Source organism: Impatiens glandulifera, chromosome 2, assembly GCF_907164915.1.
Source record: "Impatiens glandulifera chromosome 2, dImpGla2.1, whole genome shotgun sequence".
Classification (NCBI taxonomy): domain Eukaryota; kingdom Viridiplantae; phylum Streptophyta; class Magnoliopsida; order Ericales; family Balsaminaceae; genus Impatiens; species Impatiens glandulifera.
The window spans coordinates 43074170-43096041 of record NC_061863.1 but is presented as its reverse complement, the minus strand read 5'-3'; the positions used below and the strand labels follow the sequence as shown (position 1 = coordinate 43096041).

General features: G+C 32.3%; 2 protein-coding genes across 2 annotated transcripts; one reads left to right on the top strand and one right to left on the bottom strand.

The window, feature by feature from the left end:
* Positions 1–946: 946 nt before the first annotated feature.
* On the top strand, positions 947–2171 carry LOC124927351 (F-box/kelch-repeat protein At3g23880-like). Its single transcript, XM_047467754.1, has one exon. The coding sequence runs from the start codon at positions 962–964 to the stop codon at positions 2141–2143; it is 1182 nt and encodes a 393-aa protein (XP_047323710.1). The 5' UTR covers positions 947–961; the 3' UTR covers positions 2144–2171.
* Positions 2172–3862: 1691 nt separating this feature from the next.
* Positions 3863–16172, bottom strand: LOC124927787 (chromosome transmission fidelity protein 18 homolog). The gene is made up of 23 exons (XM_047468262.1): positions 15587–16172; positions 14778–14839; positions 13919–14056; positions 13530–13805; positions 12741–12827; positions 11935–12045; positions 11803–11868; positions 10561–10668; positions 10425–10486; positions 9731–9775; positions 9241–9314; positions 8932–8999; positions 8251–8319; positions 8073–8167; positions 7908–7989; positions 7716–7794; positions 7545–7632; positions 7304–7457; positions 6174–6365; positions 6024–6083; positions 5088–5401; positions 4672–4771; positions 3863–4149 (listed from the first exon to the last, which is right to left on the bottom strand). Exons 1-23 carry the CDS (start codon positions 16125–16127, stop codon positions 4096–4098), a joined length of 2925 nt encoding a protein of 974 aa, XP_047324218.1. The 5' UTR covers positions 16128–16172; the 3' UTR covers positions 3863–4095.
* Positions 16173–21872: the final 5700 nt, after the last annotated feature.

The following is a 21872-nucleotide window of genomic DNA, read 5'->3' as shown; positions in this document are numbered from 1 at the left end:
AAATTTTAACACTAAGAAAGAGGGACTATGTGACTCGTGATTCTCGAATTAATTTATAATTATATATATATATATATATATATATATATATATATATATATATATATATATATTTATTTATTTATTTAGAGGAGTGATAAAATAAGAAAATTTTAGAAAAAAAAATAAAATTAACAGAATTTGTATACATGGATTCACTCTCGCAATCAAGGAGGGAAATTAATATATATATATATATATATATATATATATATATATATATATATATATATATATATATATATTTATATTTAATTATATATATAATTTAATATATATTTTAAAAATATATATTTTTTATTAGTTTGATTTATTTATTCTTCTTTTTATTATTTATTTTAAAAATACATAAATAAATAAATTAATTATTAACATAAAAATTAATAAATTAAAAAAAATAATTAATAATTTTTATATTTAACTTCTTATTCTTATATATATATATTTATATATATTTATTAAATATATTATATTTTATTAATTTATTAATTTTTCAAGTTGTTATTTTTAAAAGATAAATAATTGGGTGAAAGAATTTAGGAGAGAAAATTTTAAAGGGAATAATATAGCGCAATCTAATTAGTCGAAAAAATAACAAAATTTATCGTACTTTATCATTTTTTAAATCATTAATATATTGACACATAATTCCTCTATCACTTCTATTTTTAAAAATATAAAAATAAATAAATTATTTTAAATATATAATTGTAAAGTAATAGATAAAAAAAATTATTAATAAAAAAAATAAATAAATATTTTGAATTATAGTTCCACATCTTTCGTTACAAACTTTCCTATATATATATTTTAATATTGCATTCATAATGAATGCTTCCACTTTCAAATTAGAAACCCTAAATTAACCGCTCATTATCTTGCTAAAGAAGAAGCCCTTGTTCTCCAAAATCTCTGTATCGCAATGTACATTAAGAGCGATCGAACTGCGAAAAGAAAGAAAAAGCGTCGCAAGACCGTCGCCGACTGCGATTCCGTCCATGTCCTCCCCTACCTGCCAACAGAAATTATTACAAAAATCTTAATCAGACTTCCCGTCAAAACCCTCGTCAGATTTAAGTGCGTATGCAGATCCTGGCTCGCTTTGATATCTGATCCCATATTCGTCGAGAATCATCTGAGAGCTTCCATCCAAGACAAGGGTTATGCACACCATAGACTTATTATGAGCTCCGGTTCTCGTAGTTTTGAAGTGAAATCATGTTCTCTTTCATCTGTTTTGCATGAAGAATGTCCTAGTGCACATGACCACTATTATCCATTGAAGCACCCGCAACGCTTTGTTTCGATAGTTGGTTCTGTGAATGGATTGGTTTGTATAGCTATAGACCAAGGTTCTGTATTTTTATGGAACCCATCTACTAGGAAATCAAAGAGACTGCCCAATTGTGGCTTTAAAAAACGATCACGTGGACACATTGTATATGGGTTTGGCTATGATGAAGCTAGTTCTGATTATAAGGTGATTGTTGCTAAATCTGAATTATATGGTGAAGCCCCTTTCAAGACTGAAGTAAAGATTTATGGGTACAAGAGTGATTCATGGAGGAGGATTGAAAATTTCCCTGAAGGCATTCCCATGGATGCTCCGGGCACCTTTGTGGGTGGATCACTTCATTGGCCTGCAAGTGGGGAAATTGAGTTCAACTATTCTTGGAGTATTCAGAAACCTATTGTCTCTTTCGATTTGTCAAAGGAAACATATTCTGCATTCTCACAACCCTGCTATGGGAAGGGTGCTTCGAATCCAAAGCTAGGAGTTTTATGTGACAACCTCTGCCTGCTATGTAACATTGGTTATAAACGAGCCGATGTATGGGTGATGAAGGAGTATGGAAAAGTAGAATCTTGGTCTAAGTTGTTTTCAATACCGTATTCTAGTCCGCTAGAGAATTTCCCATATTCTGTACCCTTGTGTATTTCTTTTAGGAAAAACGAAGTGCTTTTGGTGGTAGGATCGCGTTTGGTGTTGTATAATATGGACAACCATACAGTTAGGCTTACCAACATTCAAGATTGCATTCAAGAATACCACCTTAAAGCATACACTTATATTGACAGCCTAGTCTCTCCCTATCCTGAATGATGCAACATAGAGAGGTGATTAATGGTGAAATGATAAAATTATTTTATTTTGATCCTTTACTGTCAAAATGATTTGGACTTTTATGATTTGAAGCATGAAATGTCAATTTTGATGACTCTTTTTTGCTTCCAAGTTTAAATGACTACATCTTATAAAAATAAGGACATTTAGAAGGATCAAACATGCTTCCAAGGTTTTCATAGACTCTATGCATAAAATTGAACCCATAATCTTTTTTTCCTTTCTTAATATCCCATTGTCTTGTATTTTGAGTGTTAATTTTAAAATATGATTATAATTTATGTAGGGAAATCCTTAGATGAAAATATTCTATGAAAGGGAACTTAATCATGTGTATCTTACAAATTGCATCATAAACCATCTCTATCTTTGAAGGGTTTAGGGTAGGTACTTTTGTGATGAAAATGAGATACATTGTAAGAAAGAGATGAGTAAGGAACAGCATATCCAAGAGAATTCTCATAGTTTAGAGGAGTCCGATGAATAAACTCCATTCATATATTCCTTAGTTGATTCTTCAGCCATAGATTCATACAATTTCAAATGTACTATTCTTTAAGCTTAACTTTTCAAATCCTTGTTTTTCCAAATAGTAATCATAAAACTACAGACATGATTACAGGAACTTTCCATTATTACAAATATGAGAACTTGCTAGCTTGACAACTCATTGGATGTGCCATTACTGATGATGATACTACTGCTTCTAAGCTTACTTCTCACATCAAAATTAAGCTATTTAAAACTAGTCTGTTTTATTTGTAATGTTTTTTTGTTTACACTAAGTTATCTTTATTCTTTTCATCACGCAGAAGGTTGATTGCTGCTAAACTACGACTAATATTCGTTTACACTGAGTTATCTTTATTCTTTTGATCATGCAGAAGGTTGATTGCATTGAGACTGCGAAAAAGATAGTACTAATACGTTAAATAGTATATTTTACTTTCAATACAAATTGAAAGCAATTTATCGCACTTTATTTTGTAAGAAATTTACTAGTTAGTTTTGTGATTCTTTATTTTTTCTTTTATTATTTATAAAATTTTCATTTTAGTTTTGTGATTCATTTTTTTTCTTTTATTATTTATAAATTTTTTCTTTTACCTTTATTAAATATCTGGTTTAATTTTAATGAAGGTGTAAAGTAAATCGACCAAACCGAATCAAAATCGCTTAAATTAAACCGAATAAACTGATTTTATTATGATTTTCTTTTTATCAAAAACTTATCCCAAATGGTTCCAGTTTAATGTATAGTAAAAAATAATTTGTAATTGTTCATATAACGTGATAGTAAAAAATAATTCTATTTATTATATATATATATATATATATATATATATATATATATATTTAATATATTTCAACAAATTTATCAATAAACTGATTTGTTGGAAAGGTAATAAATCAACTTGTGCTTACCCCTTAATTTTCATTTAGGTTGCTTAAGTATATATAGACAGAGTCTTTACTAGATTAACCCAAAGAGAAATCTTAAGAAATATAAATATCTAAATTTTATAATGTCAATTGCTTCATTTGTATATTTTTAAAAAGTTTTATATTAAAGACAGTGAAACCTGCTTTCCAAGATCTTGTCAAATTTTTTGGCACTTCAATTCAATATATCACAGATGAAATGTAAATTCTAAGAATATTTAATATATATTTTGGGGTCAAGGAAACACAATATACAAAATGAGATATTATATCATTACAAAATATCAAATACATAAAATTAGAGGAAACATGATTGAGTCTTCATTGAGAATATTTAATATTGATTACAAAAAAGTTATATAGCAAGTGCAACAATAACCTAACTATGATTTTTCATATGTAAATGAAGCAACCTTAAAAAATAATTCATCTACACATTAAGAAGTTGGATGGGCCATCACTCTATTGAGCATTGCAATATAATTATCTCATATAAGAAATTCACGCATTCGAACAGGGCGTTTTACAGCATTGGTATAACCCTACATCGAGATATTACAATGAATCAATTATATATTTGAAATATGTAATCATAAAATTCATTTCAAAGACTAACTGAAAGTTCCATTTCTTTTCAAAATTATTTTATTATTCTTTCTGTTAGTGTTAGTTGGGTTAACTATTTTGAATAAACTTTAGTTTAAAAAAAACATAAAGAGAGACATGTTTGAGGAAAAGAATTTGGAAGAGGGATTGAGAAATAAAATGACATGACATCATCTTATTAGCTGAAAAAAATATATAAATGGAGAAAAATTTTATTATTTTTTCAGCCAATGCCATTTCATTTCTTCATCTATTCTCTCTTCCAAATTCCCTACTCCAATCATGTTTCTCTATATATATTTTAAACCAAAGTTTATTCAAAATAGTTAACGAAATAAAATAATTTTGGGAAAAGATGGCGAAAGTCTAGATAACAATAATAATCCTTAAATTTTGGAAATCAAATAATTGAAAATTTATAATGGATGGAATAATAATACAAATTTAGATTAATTTACCTCATTGAACTTGAATAGAAGTGGGCGAGCATCTCGTTTTGTTTCTGCTATTCCTTTTTTAAGTTTGGTAACTTCAAAGCCACTACCTGGCTTTCTGAAGCTGCAACAAAGAAATATAAATCGATAAAATCTTATAATCGACCAATTTAAAGATATAGAAAAAAAAAAGGAAAATATGAAATCATGTAGATTAGCAAAAAGATCAATCATTATGGTCTGATGCACTAGACCCCTGAAAAGCTTGCATCCAGATTAACATATAGTTAGTTTACAAAAAACTTGAAGACTAAGTGTTTAGATCTGACTTAATCATCTTTTATCAGGAACAGCTTCAAGAACATAGACTTTATTCAAGAAAACATAAAATTTGTGCAAAAAGAAATAGATTGTGTGTGAGTGAGAGAGAGAAGAGAGACCTGTCAAAGAAACTGGCTGAGCTACGAGATACTTTCTTCCTAATTGAAGAGGGATTATTCGTCTTTTGTCCTGTTGAGGAACTAATGATGGACCCTGAAGCTGGTGAGTCTTTCTTTTCGAGAGGCATAGATTTCTTCATGCTTAATGGGTCATTTCCATTGTCATAGTTGGAAGAATGTAGTGCAGAGTCAATTGGAGAAGATTGTAATATGTCAGTTCTGTTTGAAGCAGAATGTTTATTTATTGTGTTGCATCCAGGTATCTGTTCAGTGGGCCTGGAGATGCTACCTCGCATTATCTTTTGCTTTTCCACCTAAAGATGGGGTGGCCAGATATTACACATGAAGAAGGTAGCAATTCTATAACAAAAATAATTTCCAGTATCCAGTTTTGGTCATTGTGACATCTGGTGTTTGGAGCTCATTCGAAAGACAGAAGAAGACTGTTTAGTTGGAGGGAAGATGTGAAAGAGAAACAAACAAATTAACTAATGTCCTCTCCAAGGCCAATGCATCATTTAAGTCTTAAAGTGAGCTTTTACACAGATACAACAGGATAAAAAAGGAAGTCTTCAAAATGGAATGTACAACCAATCTAACAATTAGTAAGGGATTTTTAACCAAAAATAAAAGAAGTTGTTGAGCAAATCATAGGATGTGAAATGCTTGGAATCAAAAGGATATTACATTTCAACCATGTCTTCCATGACAATTACCATAGAAAATGCAGATATAACAAATGAGAAAAATTTACAGCTGCAACAAATTATAAGAGAAATGAGCCTTTCCTCTAGGGAACCAAAGTCGTCTAGTTTTGGAAAGCTTCAAATTCAGCTAAGTATTCAGCATGGATGAAACTAACAGCAATTTATTTTTGTATACTTATTCACACTAAAAGGTACTACTTGTTTTAAAAAATGGGAGTTCAAATATTACCTCATGAAACAATAACTGCTTCACAGCTGTGGTAGGAACAAAATGACCAGGCCTATAGTCCTATTAAAAGATAAGATGTGAAGAATTCAGGCAAGATAATACAATTAGTCTTGAAAATGACTGAGCAGGATATAACGATAGGATGCTGACCTTGAAATTTATGAACTCGGTTAGTGGAGGGTCAAATGTAAGCACCAAATCATCATGTCCTACATCATTCCTTGGGTTACTGGATAGAGCATCAGTTTTCATGGTTTTGTATGTCACTGAATAGGATACCATAGTGGTCACCAGCTGTGACAGATCATTCTTCTCTTTCTCAGATAATAAATGCACAGCCACCTATAATTACATGAGAGTCTCTTAAGCAACAACAATAAGCTATGTATGCAAGTATCATTGTAATGAAGTTTTCCACTAACAGATAATCTACTGAATCTTCTTGCTGATAGAAAAAAGGGGTTTTACTTCATAGAAAAGGCGTATGAGATTTAAATCATTTCTCGAGCTTCATTCATAACAAATGTGAGGCTCGGACTTGTAGAATGTTTCAAATAGAACCTCAATTGAAAAGATTAATAGGAAATCTTACAGAATTTACACCATTTCGTTAAGATGGATCTAATTTAGAATTTATCGTTCAAATTCAGGCCATTATTTAGTTTATTGTGAAAGTTGAGGTCCATTTTCCACGCAAAAAGGAAAGCTCCAGATGTAACTGAATGTCTAAGTAGTTTGAGTCCTAATTTGTGTTTCCGGCCTATGTTGCAATTGATTGAAGATGTCCACCTTCTTATGCAGGCAAACAGTATTCATTGAGAGTACAGAGTACTGAATATGACTAGGTTAGCTAAATTGCTGGAATTAGGTTATTCTGAAGGATTGCTGTCAGTTTTGAAGTGATCAGTCATGAAGAAGTCACATTTCCAATACATGAGAAGACTTCATATGAAGACATTCAAGCCACAGAAATGGATCAATAGTCCCAACATGCTTTTACATTTTTCTTTTGTTTTATTGAAACAAGAAACAATCTTAATCACATTATAATCACCAGGGAGGAAGGAATATGTGATTGTTTAATAAAATAGCATCCTTATTATTGTACTCCATTGATTAGCAATCTAAAACTTCAATAAATAGGGGAATTTGTTCCTCCTTTGGGAGTCTCTAAAATCAACCATCATGATATTCATAGCATGATTGGGAATGGAAAAAACAAACCACAAAACAAAAGGCATACTATTGAGTAAAATACTGAAGTGAAAACAGTTTCATACCGGCCTCAGATTTGGTGGTGACAGAATATGCAACAAAGGAGAAATAGATTCTTCTACAAAGGACTTTGCTGATAAATGTCTTCCAATATGGGGTGATATTTTCATTTGCCAGGAACGAAGTATCTCCATCTTCTCTAACAACAATGTTCGGCATCTATTGGTTCACAGGAAAAAGAATCCGGTCAGAAACTACGTCAGAAACTACCGGTGAAAAATTAGATATTATGTGAAACTACATGACCTGTGAAAAGATTTCGGCCATTCAATATTAGGTCTTTCATTTTGTGCAACGAGACCATGTATAGAAACTGCGATGCCAGGCTGGTAAGCTGCATAATACTAAGTCAGAATTCAGATTGACTTAAACCTTTGAAAATCAAAATGTAAAAGTTCATGCGGTTAAGTTTCATACCCAAGAGGGACATTTTTTGTGTACGCATAATATATTGGTGAAGTAAATCAGAAGTGCCAAGATGATTCAAACATTTCACCTTCAATAAGACAGAAATTAGGTAATTTACCCCAAAAGATGTAGGTTCTTTCCAGAATAGAATAGAATTGAATGTACATGGTATAAAAGTACACTTCATAGAAACATTCTTACAGTTTTTTTCATTACTGGGTCATGATAATTGAGCTGAAGAACATTTTCATGGATCCCATCATATATTAGATCATAATCACCACTGTATTTGTAAAGAATGAAAACTTTTTCTGTCACTAAAAGCCAAAGAGAAACAAAAGAATTGCCTTCAGATTCTGAATTTACCGGTTAGAGATCAAAGAGTGCAGATATTCAAAACCATCAGATGGAGTACCACGACCACTCTTTCTTTCTACCTTAGATTTTCTCTTCTGGAAAATCTGAAAATGATAATAGAAGTATCAAGCATAAAGTAAATACTAAGAAGTAGAAGCCAGTAAGAACCTAACAATATTTTATTCACCTCTTTCCAGATATCAAAAGCACTTCTTATTGTATCTTTTCTGCCAACCACTTGTGAACTTATCTCCAGCTAAATGCAAAAAACAAATTGCAAGTTCATCATCATGGAAGCACCGAATTTTACATTAGTCAGAACCAAATCTTTTCATAATTATATAATATATGATATCAATCTAATTCTATAATAGTAAGAATATATAATATCTAATTTTCCAACATTGTCAAACAGTGAATCATATTAAAAAATGCCTTCTAATAAGCACGATTAGATATATTCTCCAATTACTAGTCACCTTTTCAATATATTCTCTATATTAGATATGTTGCAAGGAATGCATGTCTACTGCTACTTGAGGCAATAATATAGCTCTTTGATATGAAAAGTACATCATATGCTACTAGAAACAAAATTTCATGGATTTACATATTTACTCAATGCTCATAAATCCAGTCCTAGAAGAACTTGTAAGTTCCCAAAGGATAAGATTTACATTTCCAGAACAAATTACATCAATCAGGTTCCATATCAAATTCTGATTCTAAATTTTTCTAACCTACCATAATGAAAACTAGATTTCATTGCCAATGTGATGGTCCAAGGAGGATGGATATCTTCCTGGATTCATTTAGAAGATCTACTTAAGGAACCATTACACTACATAGAAGATGAAGAGAGTGATACCGCATTCAGGGATTCTTTCTTCTTGTGCAGAAACTGAAGAGTGTTTAAGCAAGAGCGTATATCACATTCTGCAAAGGCACAAATTTCCAAGAAAAATGAAACACTGTTCAAATTTTGGACAAAAGGACAACAAGATTAAGAAACACATGTGCATCAATCTTTACCAGTTAAATTCATAGGGATAATGACTAGAACAAAAGGAAGAAAGATAATGATTGTTTTATGAGATGGATATGAAATGTCAGCACCATAAAAGCAAAAAACCTCTTCATGAAGCAACCATGTTGTTTAAGAGGGAACACTACTCACCGGTATATTGTGCAAGTGTAGTAAGTGCGATCGAGCTAGTCTTTAGTGCTTCCTTTTTACATATAAATTTAAGCCTGAAGGATCATGAGTTGCAAGTTGTTAAATAAGAAAGACTTACCACGCCAAGTGAAGTTTAATTGACTTTGTAGAAACAATTAATGTTATATCAGCATGCAGATACACATTTGAAGTTATAGGGGAAAATAAAATGGTATGTTGCATCTGTAACCAAATACAATCTTACGTTTACCAATTTGTCAAGGAAAAATACAACTTTGGGGAAAATGATTCTTGTCACCAGGTTCAAGCAACAATATTTCATTATATACTACTTTCAAGCATCATGGGCTAGTTCCTTCTAAGATATTTGTCAATATCAGGAGTTTGCAGAACATATTCCTCTGTTCTAGTCATTGATATTAGCTTCCTTAAGATATTAGCTTTAACTGCAGTATACATGCACACAAAAATGGAGAGGGATAGTCATTACCTGTCAACGACACGGGTAAGAGTTGGTTGGACAAAAACATGGACCCTGTAAGCAAGAGACTTGCATCAATGATACTTTGTTTGCTAGTATTACAGGTATACTATGATGAAAGAACCATGTCAATTTTCAATATACATTAAGCTAATATGCTGCACTGTCATGAGAAGTAAAAAGAGAAAAAGTAATATAATTTCAAGAATGTGTTGATGACAACAATAGCCATTGCCCACTGAGAATGTAATAAGAACATTAATTTTATTGCCTACATGATGCCAACTGTAAAAGAAGAAGAATCCTAATTACCTGTTGATTGACAAAAAAATGATCAATTGCCCTACTTTGGTTCATTTTAGTGAGTGCACAACAGCATACTAAATTTTTCTGTAAAGTTCTAGAATGAATTACATGACCCAAATACTTGTGTCCCAACCATAGTGTAAATTGGATACTCTAGACATGTCATAGAGGGATGACTTGAAAGTTGAAACAGAAACAAATAAATCACTAGTTCAATTTAATCCCTAAAATGACCATATAGAAAACGCACTCATAAAAAAAAATGTTGACAAGCTTGTCATGAAAAACAAAACTTGTGAACCACTTGATGAGACAAAATTACATAGATATATCACAGATCCAGTCTGACAAACAGGAAAATGTTGTGATTGTACATTGTATAGAAAGAGTGACATACTTGGCAACCTGGCGTAGTGGCCTCAAGGCAGGTGTATATAAATCATTGCATATGCAAATCACCTGTACATTACCCCAACATCAATAAAACATAATGACAATTACCAAAATTAACCTTATGTCTGACTTGTCCTGACCGGTCTTGTCAAAGATGCTTTTTTGGGCTTCTTTTTTGACGCCAATTTTTCAGTCTGTTCTTCTTTAGATGTACTTTCTTTTGCCTTGTCTGATCTTCCCGCAGACACCTGCATCAAACAGGTACAGAGAAAGCTCTTATTTGTGATTTACCCATAAAATCTTTTTGTTCTTCTTTGTTGTACTTGTTTCCAAGTCATAACTCCAGAGAACTATGAAAAATAGTTTTGTAATAAGGAAAAATAGTAATAAACATTTGATAAGTCAAATTCAGTTACAACTTACAACCTTGGAAACAGTAAAATTACAAGTCAAGTAGATATTGAACCTAGATGGCATGAGTGAGAATTAGATCCAACTGAATATTGTCAAATCAAAACAATAATGGCATGTCGTCTCAATGCTAGTCATGACTCAAATAGGGTCGTCATTTTCATTTAAAAACTCCCTAGTAAACTAGAAATTGTTTTGCCTCCATACATGCCTTGAGCTCTTAAATAGTGATAGAGATCAATTTATATGGTAGGAAGTGCTGACATAATGAAGAAAATGGGATGAGAAACTAGAGAAATTAGGAGAGAACAAAATAACTTCCTTCATAATGTGATAACATGATTCTTTAGCACACAAGACATGTCATCACTCTAGCACGAGATGTGGCACAAACAGACATCATTATGGACCACAGGTAGACAACTGCAGCTTCTCTTTCCAACGCTTTTATTAATTAATTTTTAAATGGCCCGGTTATGAAGGCTCGAACTAATGAGTTCTTGGTGCTCTACCACATAGCTAAATGAGTCTTCCAACGCTTTTATTATATTATGAAGTTATTATTAATCTTTGTGGCGTTCGAAATTTTTGTTGTCATTAACGAGGATGCCTAACATGCCATGAGAAGGCAACTAAATGTGGCATACAATGTCTTTAACTGGGAAAGCAACATATGCAGATTAATCTGGAAGTTATTACTAGGCAGTGTTTTGTTCTCTTAATGTTATGTGATTAATTGTTTTATAGCTTTCATCCCAGTGTTGCATGGATTGGTTAATATTTGTAAGAAAACAAGCTAACATTAGGAATCTTCTGGGTTACTTAACATGATGATTATAGTAAAAGTTTAGGAGATATTGATGCCAATCTCTTTATCATGGCAGCAAAAATGCCAAAGGAAAATTAAGTGAATGTGTTCTTGGTTATAAAGCATATTAGAAAGAGAAAAGCTTAAAATAGCAAAGTATTACCATCTTGAGAATAACTTCTACAGCACCCTTGCCATCACCCAAAGCTCCATCTATTTCATCAATTACCTACAAGTTACATTAATTAGTTATATCCAAGGCATCTAGTAGTCATTGACAAACTAGCATACCCACCAAACACCTTGGCTTCGAATCAGCCATGATGGAATCCCTGATATCCATCTCAACAACAGATTGGATTTTAGCTTCAAGTGTGGATGAAGACCGGTCATCACTTGCATTGATCTGTTCAAAATGAATATGGCTATGTTGCAAAAAACAATTCTCAAAAGAGAAAATAAAATATGTAGAAAAAAAAGTTAACAAGTTCATATGAATAATTTAACAATGAAGACAATCATCAAAATAAATATTCTATTGGAGAAAGCTATGCAGGATTAATATATCCTTGTGTTTCTTTGCAATGGTAATAAACGGGCTTTACTAAAAGTTGATGTTATTTTGAGGACAAGTTCCTTTTTCTCGCCCTAAAGTCTATAAGAGTTAAAAAGGCTTTTTTTCATTTTCCAGTATATTCCTCTTACAAACAAACCCCATGGAAATCTGAGGCTTGGGCACAAGGATATTCGTACTCATAAATAAATATCTCAAGAATATAAGTAAAAATAGAGCACATAGCAAACATTACTTTTCAGCAACAATCAGAATAGAGCTTCCATAAAGATGTATTAATAGATTATGAACATTAGTGTCTAAAATCATTAGTTTTCGTATATGCATAATCTGACTTATGTTTGATACATTTGTCTTAAGGAAGAATATTATTGTCCTTTAGGATTTAACTCTCTTAGTATCTAAGGGAAAAACAAATAAGATGATAACCTTCAAGTTTCCTTAATAACTAAATTAACAAGGAAAACCACTGAATCATTTTGTTTCCAAAGAAAATGATAAACAAAGAAAGAAGAACATGTCCTGACCTCCACAACACGATATCCACAATGTCTTGCAGTGACATGTGCAAGGGTTGTTTTTCCTAGACCTGGAGGTCCACAAAGTAGAAGAATCTGCAAAAAAAAAGGACTAAGCATGATATGTAGGTGTAAATTCCACAAAGCGTGGAGATGGAGAAAAGAAAACAATTAAGCATGTATATATAGGTAGGTAAAGCATTAATAATATTTTCCTGTCATTATACAAAGGTCATATTTGAAAACCGCGTTCTCCTTTTGAATGTTAATATAAATGGATGCTTATGAGAGGTCAATAGTTCAAATCTTATCATTACAGATAAACAAGATTCGACGAACATACAGAGAGACGATATAGGAGTTTCTTTTGTTACTTCTATTTTGGATAGAAAATATACATGATCCCAAGAATATGGGAACAAGAAAAACACAACATCTAAGAGCTCCTCTATATACATCTCTAAATACTGGAACAACTGTTAATAGTATAATATACTTAATGGATGACAACAAAAGAATTAAAGCAAATGTATTAAGCTTTTACTTATCTTGAGTTTTTACTGTCTATATATCACAGAGGAGATACCTTCAATTCTATGCTATATGAGATGATCATATAGCATCACAAACAAAATAGTCAATGGTCAAGGCATGTACCACTGAGAGTTTGCAAGATAATAAGGCATAGATGAAAACTAAGCATCAATGAGGAGGAAGTGTTCTCTAAATAACTATTTCCCTTCCCCACTGAAAGTGGTGTCAATGTACTTAATGTGAGGCAAGGGAAGCAATACTGACCTTCTGCTCTAATGGACTAGAAACCTTGGACTTCTTACTCCAAGGATCCTTAATAGCCTTCAATCCATTGTCATCTTTTTCATTGTTCTTGGTTTCAGTAGAACTTTCTTTCATAAACCAAGACTCTTTCTGCTTTCCAGGAAATCTTTTGCCAGACAACTTTTGGTTCTCGGAAACTGAAGAATGTAGCCTAAGAGAGGACAACACATCATCCGTTGTAGTCTTAATGCAAGAACCAAAAACACAAGAATCCCAATGTTTTAGCCACATGAGAACCTGAGGAAAATTATATGAGAAATCAATACTCAATGCACAATTTCCCAAGGAAATGTTTTTAGGATAGAGCCTGATAAATATTGACTTTTAAATAGGTATGAACAGTAATTCACCTCACGGTTTGTATGTTCATCACTGAGCAGTTCCATAAAGGAACTTGGAGAGTATTTATCCACCCACAGACTCTCATGCAAAACTTCTCTTTCGGAAAGAACAGTGTCATTCTGGCATCTAGCACTAGCTTGGAGAGCCTTAAATGTAAGATAAAATTAGGACTATCAATGGGAGTTACAGGCAATACTTAAATAATTATCCAAGAACAGAGTATGAATTAGTAAATCAGACATATTCTAAACTTCACGTAACTAGATGGGACCTTTCTTATTCATGAGTTATGACATAAAATAAGTCTTACTTTTCAAAAATTGAAAATCACTTTGGTCACAAATAGAAGTCCTCCAAAAGGCAATGAACCACCTTGGTGCTTCAATATATTTTACTTATGAAGAAGAAACAAGATAAATAAATGTCTTCGGAAAGGATGAGATTGTATGAGATATCTAAAGTACATCAATAATGAATACACCTAGAATTCCTAAAATAGCAGCACAGTAAAATGTTGTCAAAGCGATAGTAAGCAGCCAAGTGAATAAATAACTATCAAAATCCCATTGATATATGCAGTGGGAAGAGGTGATAAAAACACCCATGACTAAGTTCAACTTTTAACTTGAAGAAACACATAAGAACAACAGAAAATTATAACTAGAGAGATAACTGGTTCAATAACAACTTTACTAAAGCATTGGTTGTGAACTTGTACGAACAGGTGACAAAGAAGCCAGAAAATTGTTTACGGACACAGCTAATAATTAATAAAACATTAAGGCCAAAAAAGGTCTAGGCTCCCAAAAAAGGTCATTGTTCTAAGAACTTAATTCTTCTGAGTTGCAAAATAAGGCAAAAGCATACCTTTGTAAAGGCATTGTTTTCCACCTTTTGCATTAAGACATTTATGGATTCTGAAATTAGACCTGCAAGAACAAGGCAGCCTAATGAGAGTGTCATTTAATAAAGAAAATTTCCTAAAAGCTATGCAACAGAAAAATCGAAATGGAAACAGCTACACCCAGAAACTCTTCAATTAAAACACTATACGAAGGGAATTTCTTATACGTAGTTTCAATCTTATCCAAGAAATTATTTTTCAAGACAGGTGCAAATAATAGGTAGTAAATATTTGTAACAGGAAATGACTGTCTGAACATGCACATGGAAGGAAATTAATGGCCTGACTCTCTTACCTAGATTTTCAGGACCTTTGTTCAAGGAAAACTATAATCTGCTGAAGCTCAAAACATCATGACTAACATGTTTAATGTTCACCAAATACACAACTAACCAACTTCAAAATTTTAAGAACTAACCACTCTAATACCTGTTGTTATAGTGATTATAACATGTTTAATGGAGAATGTTTATGTCAATTTAGGAATAAATCTAATTATACCAATTACTTGAGAATATATTGCTTTATGTGAGAATTCCATTCTTTTAAAAAACTGACCAAATGAAACCAACTTCTTACTCTCTATTTTATGAAACAATTTTAGTGTCTGTTGATGAGGAGAAGGTGTTTTTTTTATACATGGGGTCATTGTCTAAAACGCTGATTCCTTGAGGGAAATGGATATTTCAATAAGTTCAAGCATAAAATGATTCACAGCATGTATTACTGAAACATTCAAGATAGTTAAAGAGATTTAAACTACTTTTCATACCTACAGAATTCGCTTTCATATCCAACTTCTTTGACATATCACCCTCGTTGACCGCTTTAATCTTTGCATAGACTCTGTCACCATCTAATCCAGTCACCGGAATAACATCACCTTCAATTTCATTAGCCCATCGAGAAAGAGTTGTCTCCTCCAAAATTACCTCCACAGGCGCATCAGCATTTTCAGGCGGCGGCGAATAATGAAGCCAGTCTTCATTTTCATTCTCGGCAGTTACGTCTCCAGTCTTGATACGTTTGTCACTTGATTCGGATCTATTGTCAGGATTTGATGAATCGAAAGCATCTGGTCGAACACGTTTACTACTGTGGAATTGTAACTCAGAAGGAGAAGGTTGTTGGTCTATGATTGATGAAGGTATTGAAGGGATCGATAACTTAGGTTGCCTATCTTCTTCTTCTTCATCATCATCGGGATAGGGTTGCGCTGATTCGAATTCTTCGTAATCGTCCTGAAAGTGAGAGTTTCCTTCGAGCCATTCAAGCTCTTCTGGATGAGGAATATCCATATCCATGTCGTCCATTGTCACTGAATGTGCTGTATCTTCTACGAGAAAGAGAGTATAAGCTGCGAAAGGGTTAAGAGTGTTTTTGGCGGGAAGACCAATCCGCAGATCCTACCACCAGTGTTAATAATTAATTTTTATATTTTCTCTTTTGTATATGTATTTTATCAGAAATTTCTCATATTTTATATATATTTTTATATATATATATAAGCGGTTCTGTTCGGGTTCGCTTCCGTTGGTTTATACACCAAAACATATAACTAAATTGTTGGCGTCGATTTGTTTAAATCACAACCCGTCGGTTTCGGTATACTAATCCGTTTGGTTTGATCGGTTTGACAGTCAGTTCGATCGGTTTATTCGATTTAATCGATTTAAAAAAAAAAACAAAAAAAACTAAATTTAAAAAAAATAATTTTATTAATATAATTTAAAGTCATAAAAAATATATACAATTTATTTATTATACTTAAAAAACTAAAAGAATCTTCAACAAATATCAATAAACATTTCCATCAAATAAATTCTTAAAAGATCATACTAAGAATCGGTTCTCTCCCATTTCAAAAGAGAGAACTCACTCTTTCAGCTATTAATTCTTTCTTCAAGCCTTAAAACTTTAGCTTTGAGTACATTAAAATCCAGGTATCATCATTCCACAGGCTCCATTTAAGCTTAAATACAACGGCTCGGTTTGGTCAATCGGTGGTCCAGTTCTGCAACCAAAGAACTGATGCACCAAATCGAATGGGTTCGGTTCACGTTATTTCGGACTGCCGGTTTCTCGGTTTGATCGGTTCGGTTAGCTCCGATTTGATCAGTTTCCAGCTTCAGTCGATTTATTTACAGGCCAAATTTATATATATTCTCTCCATTATATATATATATATATATTTTTCTCATCATTATAAAAATAAAAATAAAAATTTTCATATTTTTTTATTATTTTATATAGAGAAATGACAGAGGAAGGACTAGAACAACGACTCCCTACATGGCATGCCAATGTAGAATAAAAAAATTAAAATAATAGTGCGAGCTTCCTCATTTTTTGCCCTAACTTTCTCTCTCTCTGTCTAAAGAAGGGCGCTTTCCATTGCAAACTCCGTTTTCTCCATCGCAAACTCCCCTAGAGACGATCTTCGAAGAAGACAAACAAAAGACGATCTCCAAAACTTGCTGAAACTAGGAAAATATGTATCAATGAAGGAGAACGGAAGAATAATTTCAAAAGGAGAACGATCTCAACCCATCAAAAGTAGCCGCAGTGGGCCGCAGTGGCTAAAACTAGGAAATTGACGAATCAAAGAAGATCATTCATTTAACCTTCAACGACACTGAGTTTTCTGTATTTAAAAGTAATAGTGGAGTTTTCGGGATCTTCCGAAAAATACTTTAAAAAGTATGTCATTTTCTACATTGTAAACTGCATTGTAATTTTATTGCATTTTCATTTGTATATAAACTGCGTTTTCATTTTTAAATTAACTTATATTCAATTTATATTGTAAAATTTTGTATTTCTGCGTTGTAATATTTTTTTTTTAACTGTGTTGTCATGTTATATATTAGTTGTATTAATATGTTTTATATTCTGCATTTTAACTTAACTTATGTTCATTCTCAGGGTCGGGTCGGGTCATGAGAATTTGAGACCCAATGCAAATTTAAATTTTGAGACCTCTAAAATAGTAAATATATATATATATATATATATATAATTTTAATAATATAAAATGAGATCTCAGTCCCAAGGTTAGGACTCTCGGTCCTAGGGTTATGGCGTCTTGGTCCTAGGTCGAACCTCTCAATCCTAGGTGAAAATCCTCGGTCAGATCTCTCGGTCCTAGCTTAAGAACATCGATCATATGTCTCGGATATAGCTCAAGAACATCGGTCCTATGTTTGATTTTCTCAGTCTTTAGTCTCGGTCTGAACCGAGGATTCTCGGTCCCAGACTAATGAGCCTCGGTCCTCAAGAACACCAAGTGCGGGTTTTTTTAATTCATTTTTTAGCTTTAATTCTTTGATCTAAGAGCTTGGGTGGCTTCACAAAGCTCTAAGGAATATGTTGATCATCATCTCAAGGTATCAATCGACATGGATGATGATCAATTTGTTCAAAATAGTTTGTGAAGCTCAACTAACTCCTTCATAAGTTCCATTCGCATCTCCGGGGTAAACTTTTGATCCACCTCAAAGATCGGCAGTTTTATAAAGATTCAGGAGTGATGTTGAATAAAAAATTGGTTTTTTGATTTTAAAGTTGTTTTGAAGTGTAAGGAGCTATCCAATATCTTTCTTATAATACATATACTTGATTGATACTAAAACAAGAATACTAATTGTTCATTTTGATCAATTCAAGAACTCAAAAATTCATATTTTGAATTTTTTTTAATTTTGATTAAACATTATCCAAACAGTTGCCCAACATCAATACAATCATGTTGGAAAGCTTTCTGGGCTGTAATTCAACATAATTAACCCAAAAACAACAAACCCGTTTTTTTTTTTGTTTTTTTAATTCAAATTTGTGTTTTTTTTATTTAGCTCGATTGATCAGTTCTATCATATCCAGCTAGTTTCTAAATCATATAGGGATTAATTTTCAACTATAAAAACCATAAACAACAAGCATTCAAGCTTATGCAATTTGAAATATAAAAATTTCAAATCCACATTGTAAATATGAATTAGAGGGTGATTGGAACCTTACCAAAGATTGGAGAATACTCCTAGATCCTTATGGAAGCTTTTTGGATGCTCAAATCCAAGTTTGAAGGCCTCAAACAAAAAATTCATAAAATCCGAAAGTTTCAAGCTTTAATGACAGATTTATGATTTTCTTCGATTTTGAGGTTATGAGTTAGTTCCTTTGCTTTAGAAGTACTTAGGAAAGTTATTTATAGCATTCCTAAGTCGGTTGATCCAACCTAATAAATCAGATCAGCCAAAAGTCATTAATGGCGTTTTGACTATTCATGACTCAAGTGGCCAAAATAGGGATGATTCATCCTTATTTTCGTAGAGGAGAATGATCACCATCGTAGGGTGATCATTCTGGACTTTAAATTAGTCAATTTGGTGGACCAATGGTCGAGTTCCAAAAAGACAAGATCAACACAGATCCTAAGAGCTTATCCACTCCGGCGTCGCGTTGGAGATGAAGGTGGCGCTCAAAATGACAGCGTTTTGAGTGTCTTTGGGCATTCCGTCCAGCGTCGTTGCGTATGGGTTGTCTATTAGTGTACTAGCTAACGGGGCGTTAGTCGTTCCGCTGTGGCCCGGGCGCACATTGCTTTGGCTACAACTGGTTACGCGGCTCTTTCCTAGACGCTGTATGAAAATCTAGCGCTTATCCGATGGTCCTAGCGTGCGTTGCAACTAATTCATTTAGTTTCGGCCACACATGATCACATATATATATTTTATTAAATCTTTAAGAGTTTATTTGAAATTGATTTTTCTTTCACCTTTTTTGCTTAATTTTGATCTTTTAAAATACACAAAATATTAAAATAAATATGAGAATTATTTTACCAATTTATTTTATTTATTTATTTTCGTATATTTTTAGAATTAAAATAAAAATAATTCTTATTTAGATAAAATGAATACAACACTTCATCAAAATTATTTATTTTGTCCTTTAATTTTTCTAAAATTAATTTGAGATAATATCGATACATCATTTATCCCAAATAATTTATTTAGACATTTGAAGAAAAAACTAAGAAAATATATTTAAAATTTGATTATGCACCCTTGATAGATGCCATATAAGACACTTATTATTTATGTCTCTATTATAGTTTAGTTTACAAAAAAAAATTATCTTGACATTTTTTCATAAGAGAATATATAATTTGAAGAAAAAAGTTAGTCAAATTTTTTAATATTTTTTCACACACTATTCTTAAAATTTATAAAAATAAATACAATTTTCTTTTAAGGAGATTTTACCTTTAAATAATGTAGACAATAATATTTTTTTACATTATTGTGTTGATTTGAATGACTATTTATACACCTTTATTTATAATCAATTTATTATAATTTTATAGTTATGTAAACATTATTAAATGTTATGACTATAATGATAAACCTTTAATAAGAAATATATTTAATTCTTATAAATTTATTTAATTTATATTAAGACATTGATGCTGGAATTGGGAAACCTCTAGAAGTCAAAAAGATAAGATCAAATTAATGAAGTGTGGTGGAATTCAAATAGTCACTTTTGGAAATCGACCGTCATAATATTTAATTATCTAGTAGTAAAGTTTATTTACTTCTTTTTGGAGAGTTGTTCCAACTTTTTAGTTTTGCTTGTTTGTAGGCCTTTTTGTAATCGTGAAAGACAACTCACTTTTGATATAATAATTACTTTGAGCTTTAAGCTTGTTTAGAAGTTTATCTTCTATTTATCTTGCTCTAAACTCTTTTGGTGGATTCCTAGAGTGAAGAGTGTCGAGTGATTTCTTGTGTTACTTCATATCTTTCTAATTTCTCGGTGTCAGGGATTCCTAGAGTGAAGAGTGTCGAGTGATTTCTTATGTTACTTCATATCTCTCTAATTTCTCGGTGTCAAAGTGGTATCAGAGCTTTGGTTTACAATGGTTGGTCGGAGAAGAAGAGGACCAAATGATGATGAACCTAAACCTCGTCAAAGAGACCTTCGTGATATTGAGTTAGAAGATTTAAGGAGACAAGTGCAGCAACTCGAACAATGCCTTGCGCGTGGCGAATATCGTGAACATGATGTTGATGGTCATGATTCAGATGATAATTCAAGAATTAATGATGAGGATTTCAATCCATTTCATGATGATAATGACGCAAGTGACCGTGCATCTCGTGGTCAATGGTTCCAAAGAAACAATGTCCGCCACAGGTTTTTGGATTTTAAAGTTGATATTCCAGATTTTGAAGGAAGAAATAATCCTGATGAATTCATTGACTGGCACAATACCGTTGAGAGAATTTTTGAGTTCAAAGATGTTCAAGAAGATAACAAGGTGAAGTTAGTGGTTATCAAATTAAAAAAATATGCGTCCATTTGGTGGGAACACCTTAAGAAGCAACGTGTGCGTGATGGCAAGAAAAAGATCAAAACATGGGACAAAATGAAGGAGTTAAGGAGGAAATTTTTGCCGAATAATTATCGCCAAGATGCTTTTCTCAAATATCACAACTTCAGGCAGAAGGATCTATCTGTGGAAGACTACGTGGCTGAATTTGAAAATCTTATGATGCGATGCGATGTTTTGGAGCCGGAAGAACAAACTATTGCTCATTTTCTTGGAGGGCTACGATATGAAATTAGAAATGTGGTCCAATTGCAGCAATATTTGACATATAATGATGTATGTCAGTTGGCTCTCAAAGTTGAAAAACAACAAAAAAAAATCGAGTCATTTTGGGGGATGTTTCTCATCGGGTGGTGGCGCCTATAACCGAGGAAGTGCTTCTACTACCAAGAACAGTCCAGCTGTAAAAGACGTAAAACATAAATCTTTTACAAGTAAGGATGGTGGTGCTAGTTTTGAAAAATCAAGTGGTCCAACTAATCAAAAAACTTGTTTCAAGTGCAAAAGGTTTAGACATTTTGCCGTTGATTGTCCAAATCGAAGAATCATTACTCTCGTTGAGGAAGAGTATGAAGAAGAGAATGAGGAGACAACACCAATTTACGATGAATGTAACGAGGAGGGAGATATCACTTATGAAGATTGTGGGGAAGCTTTAGTAATA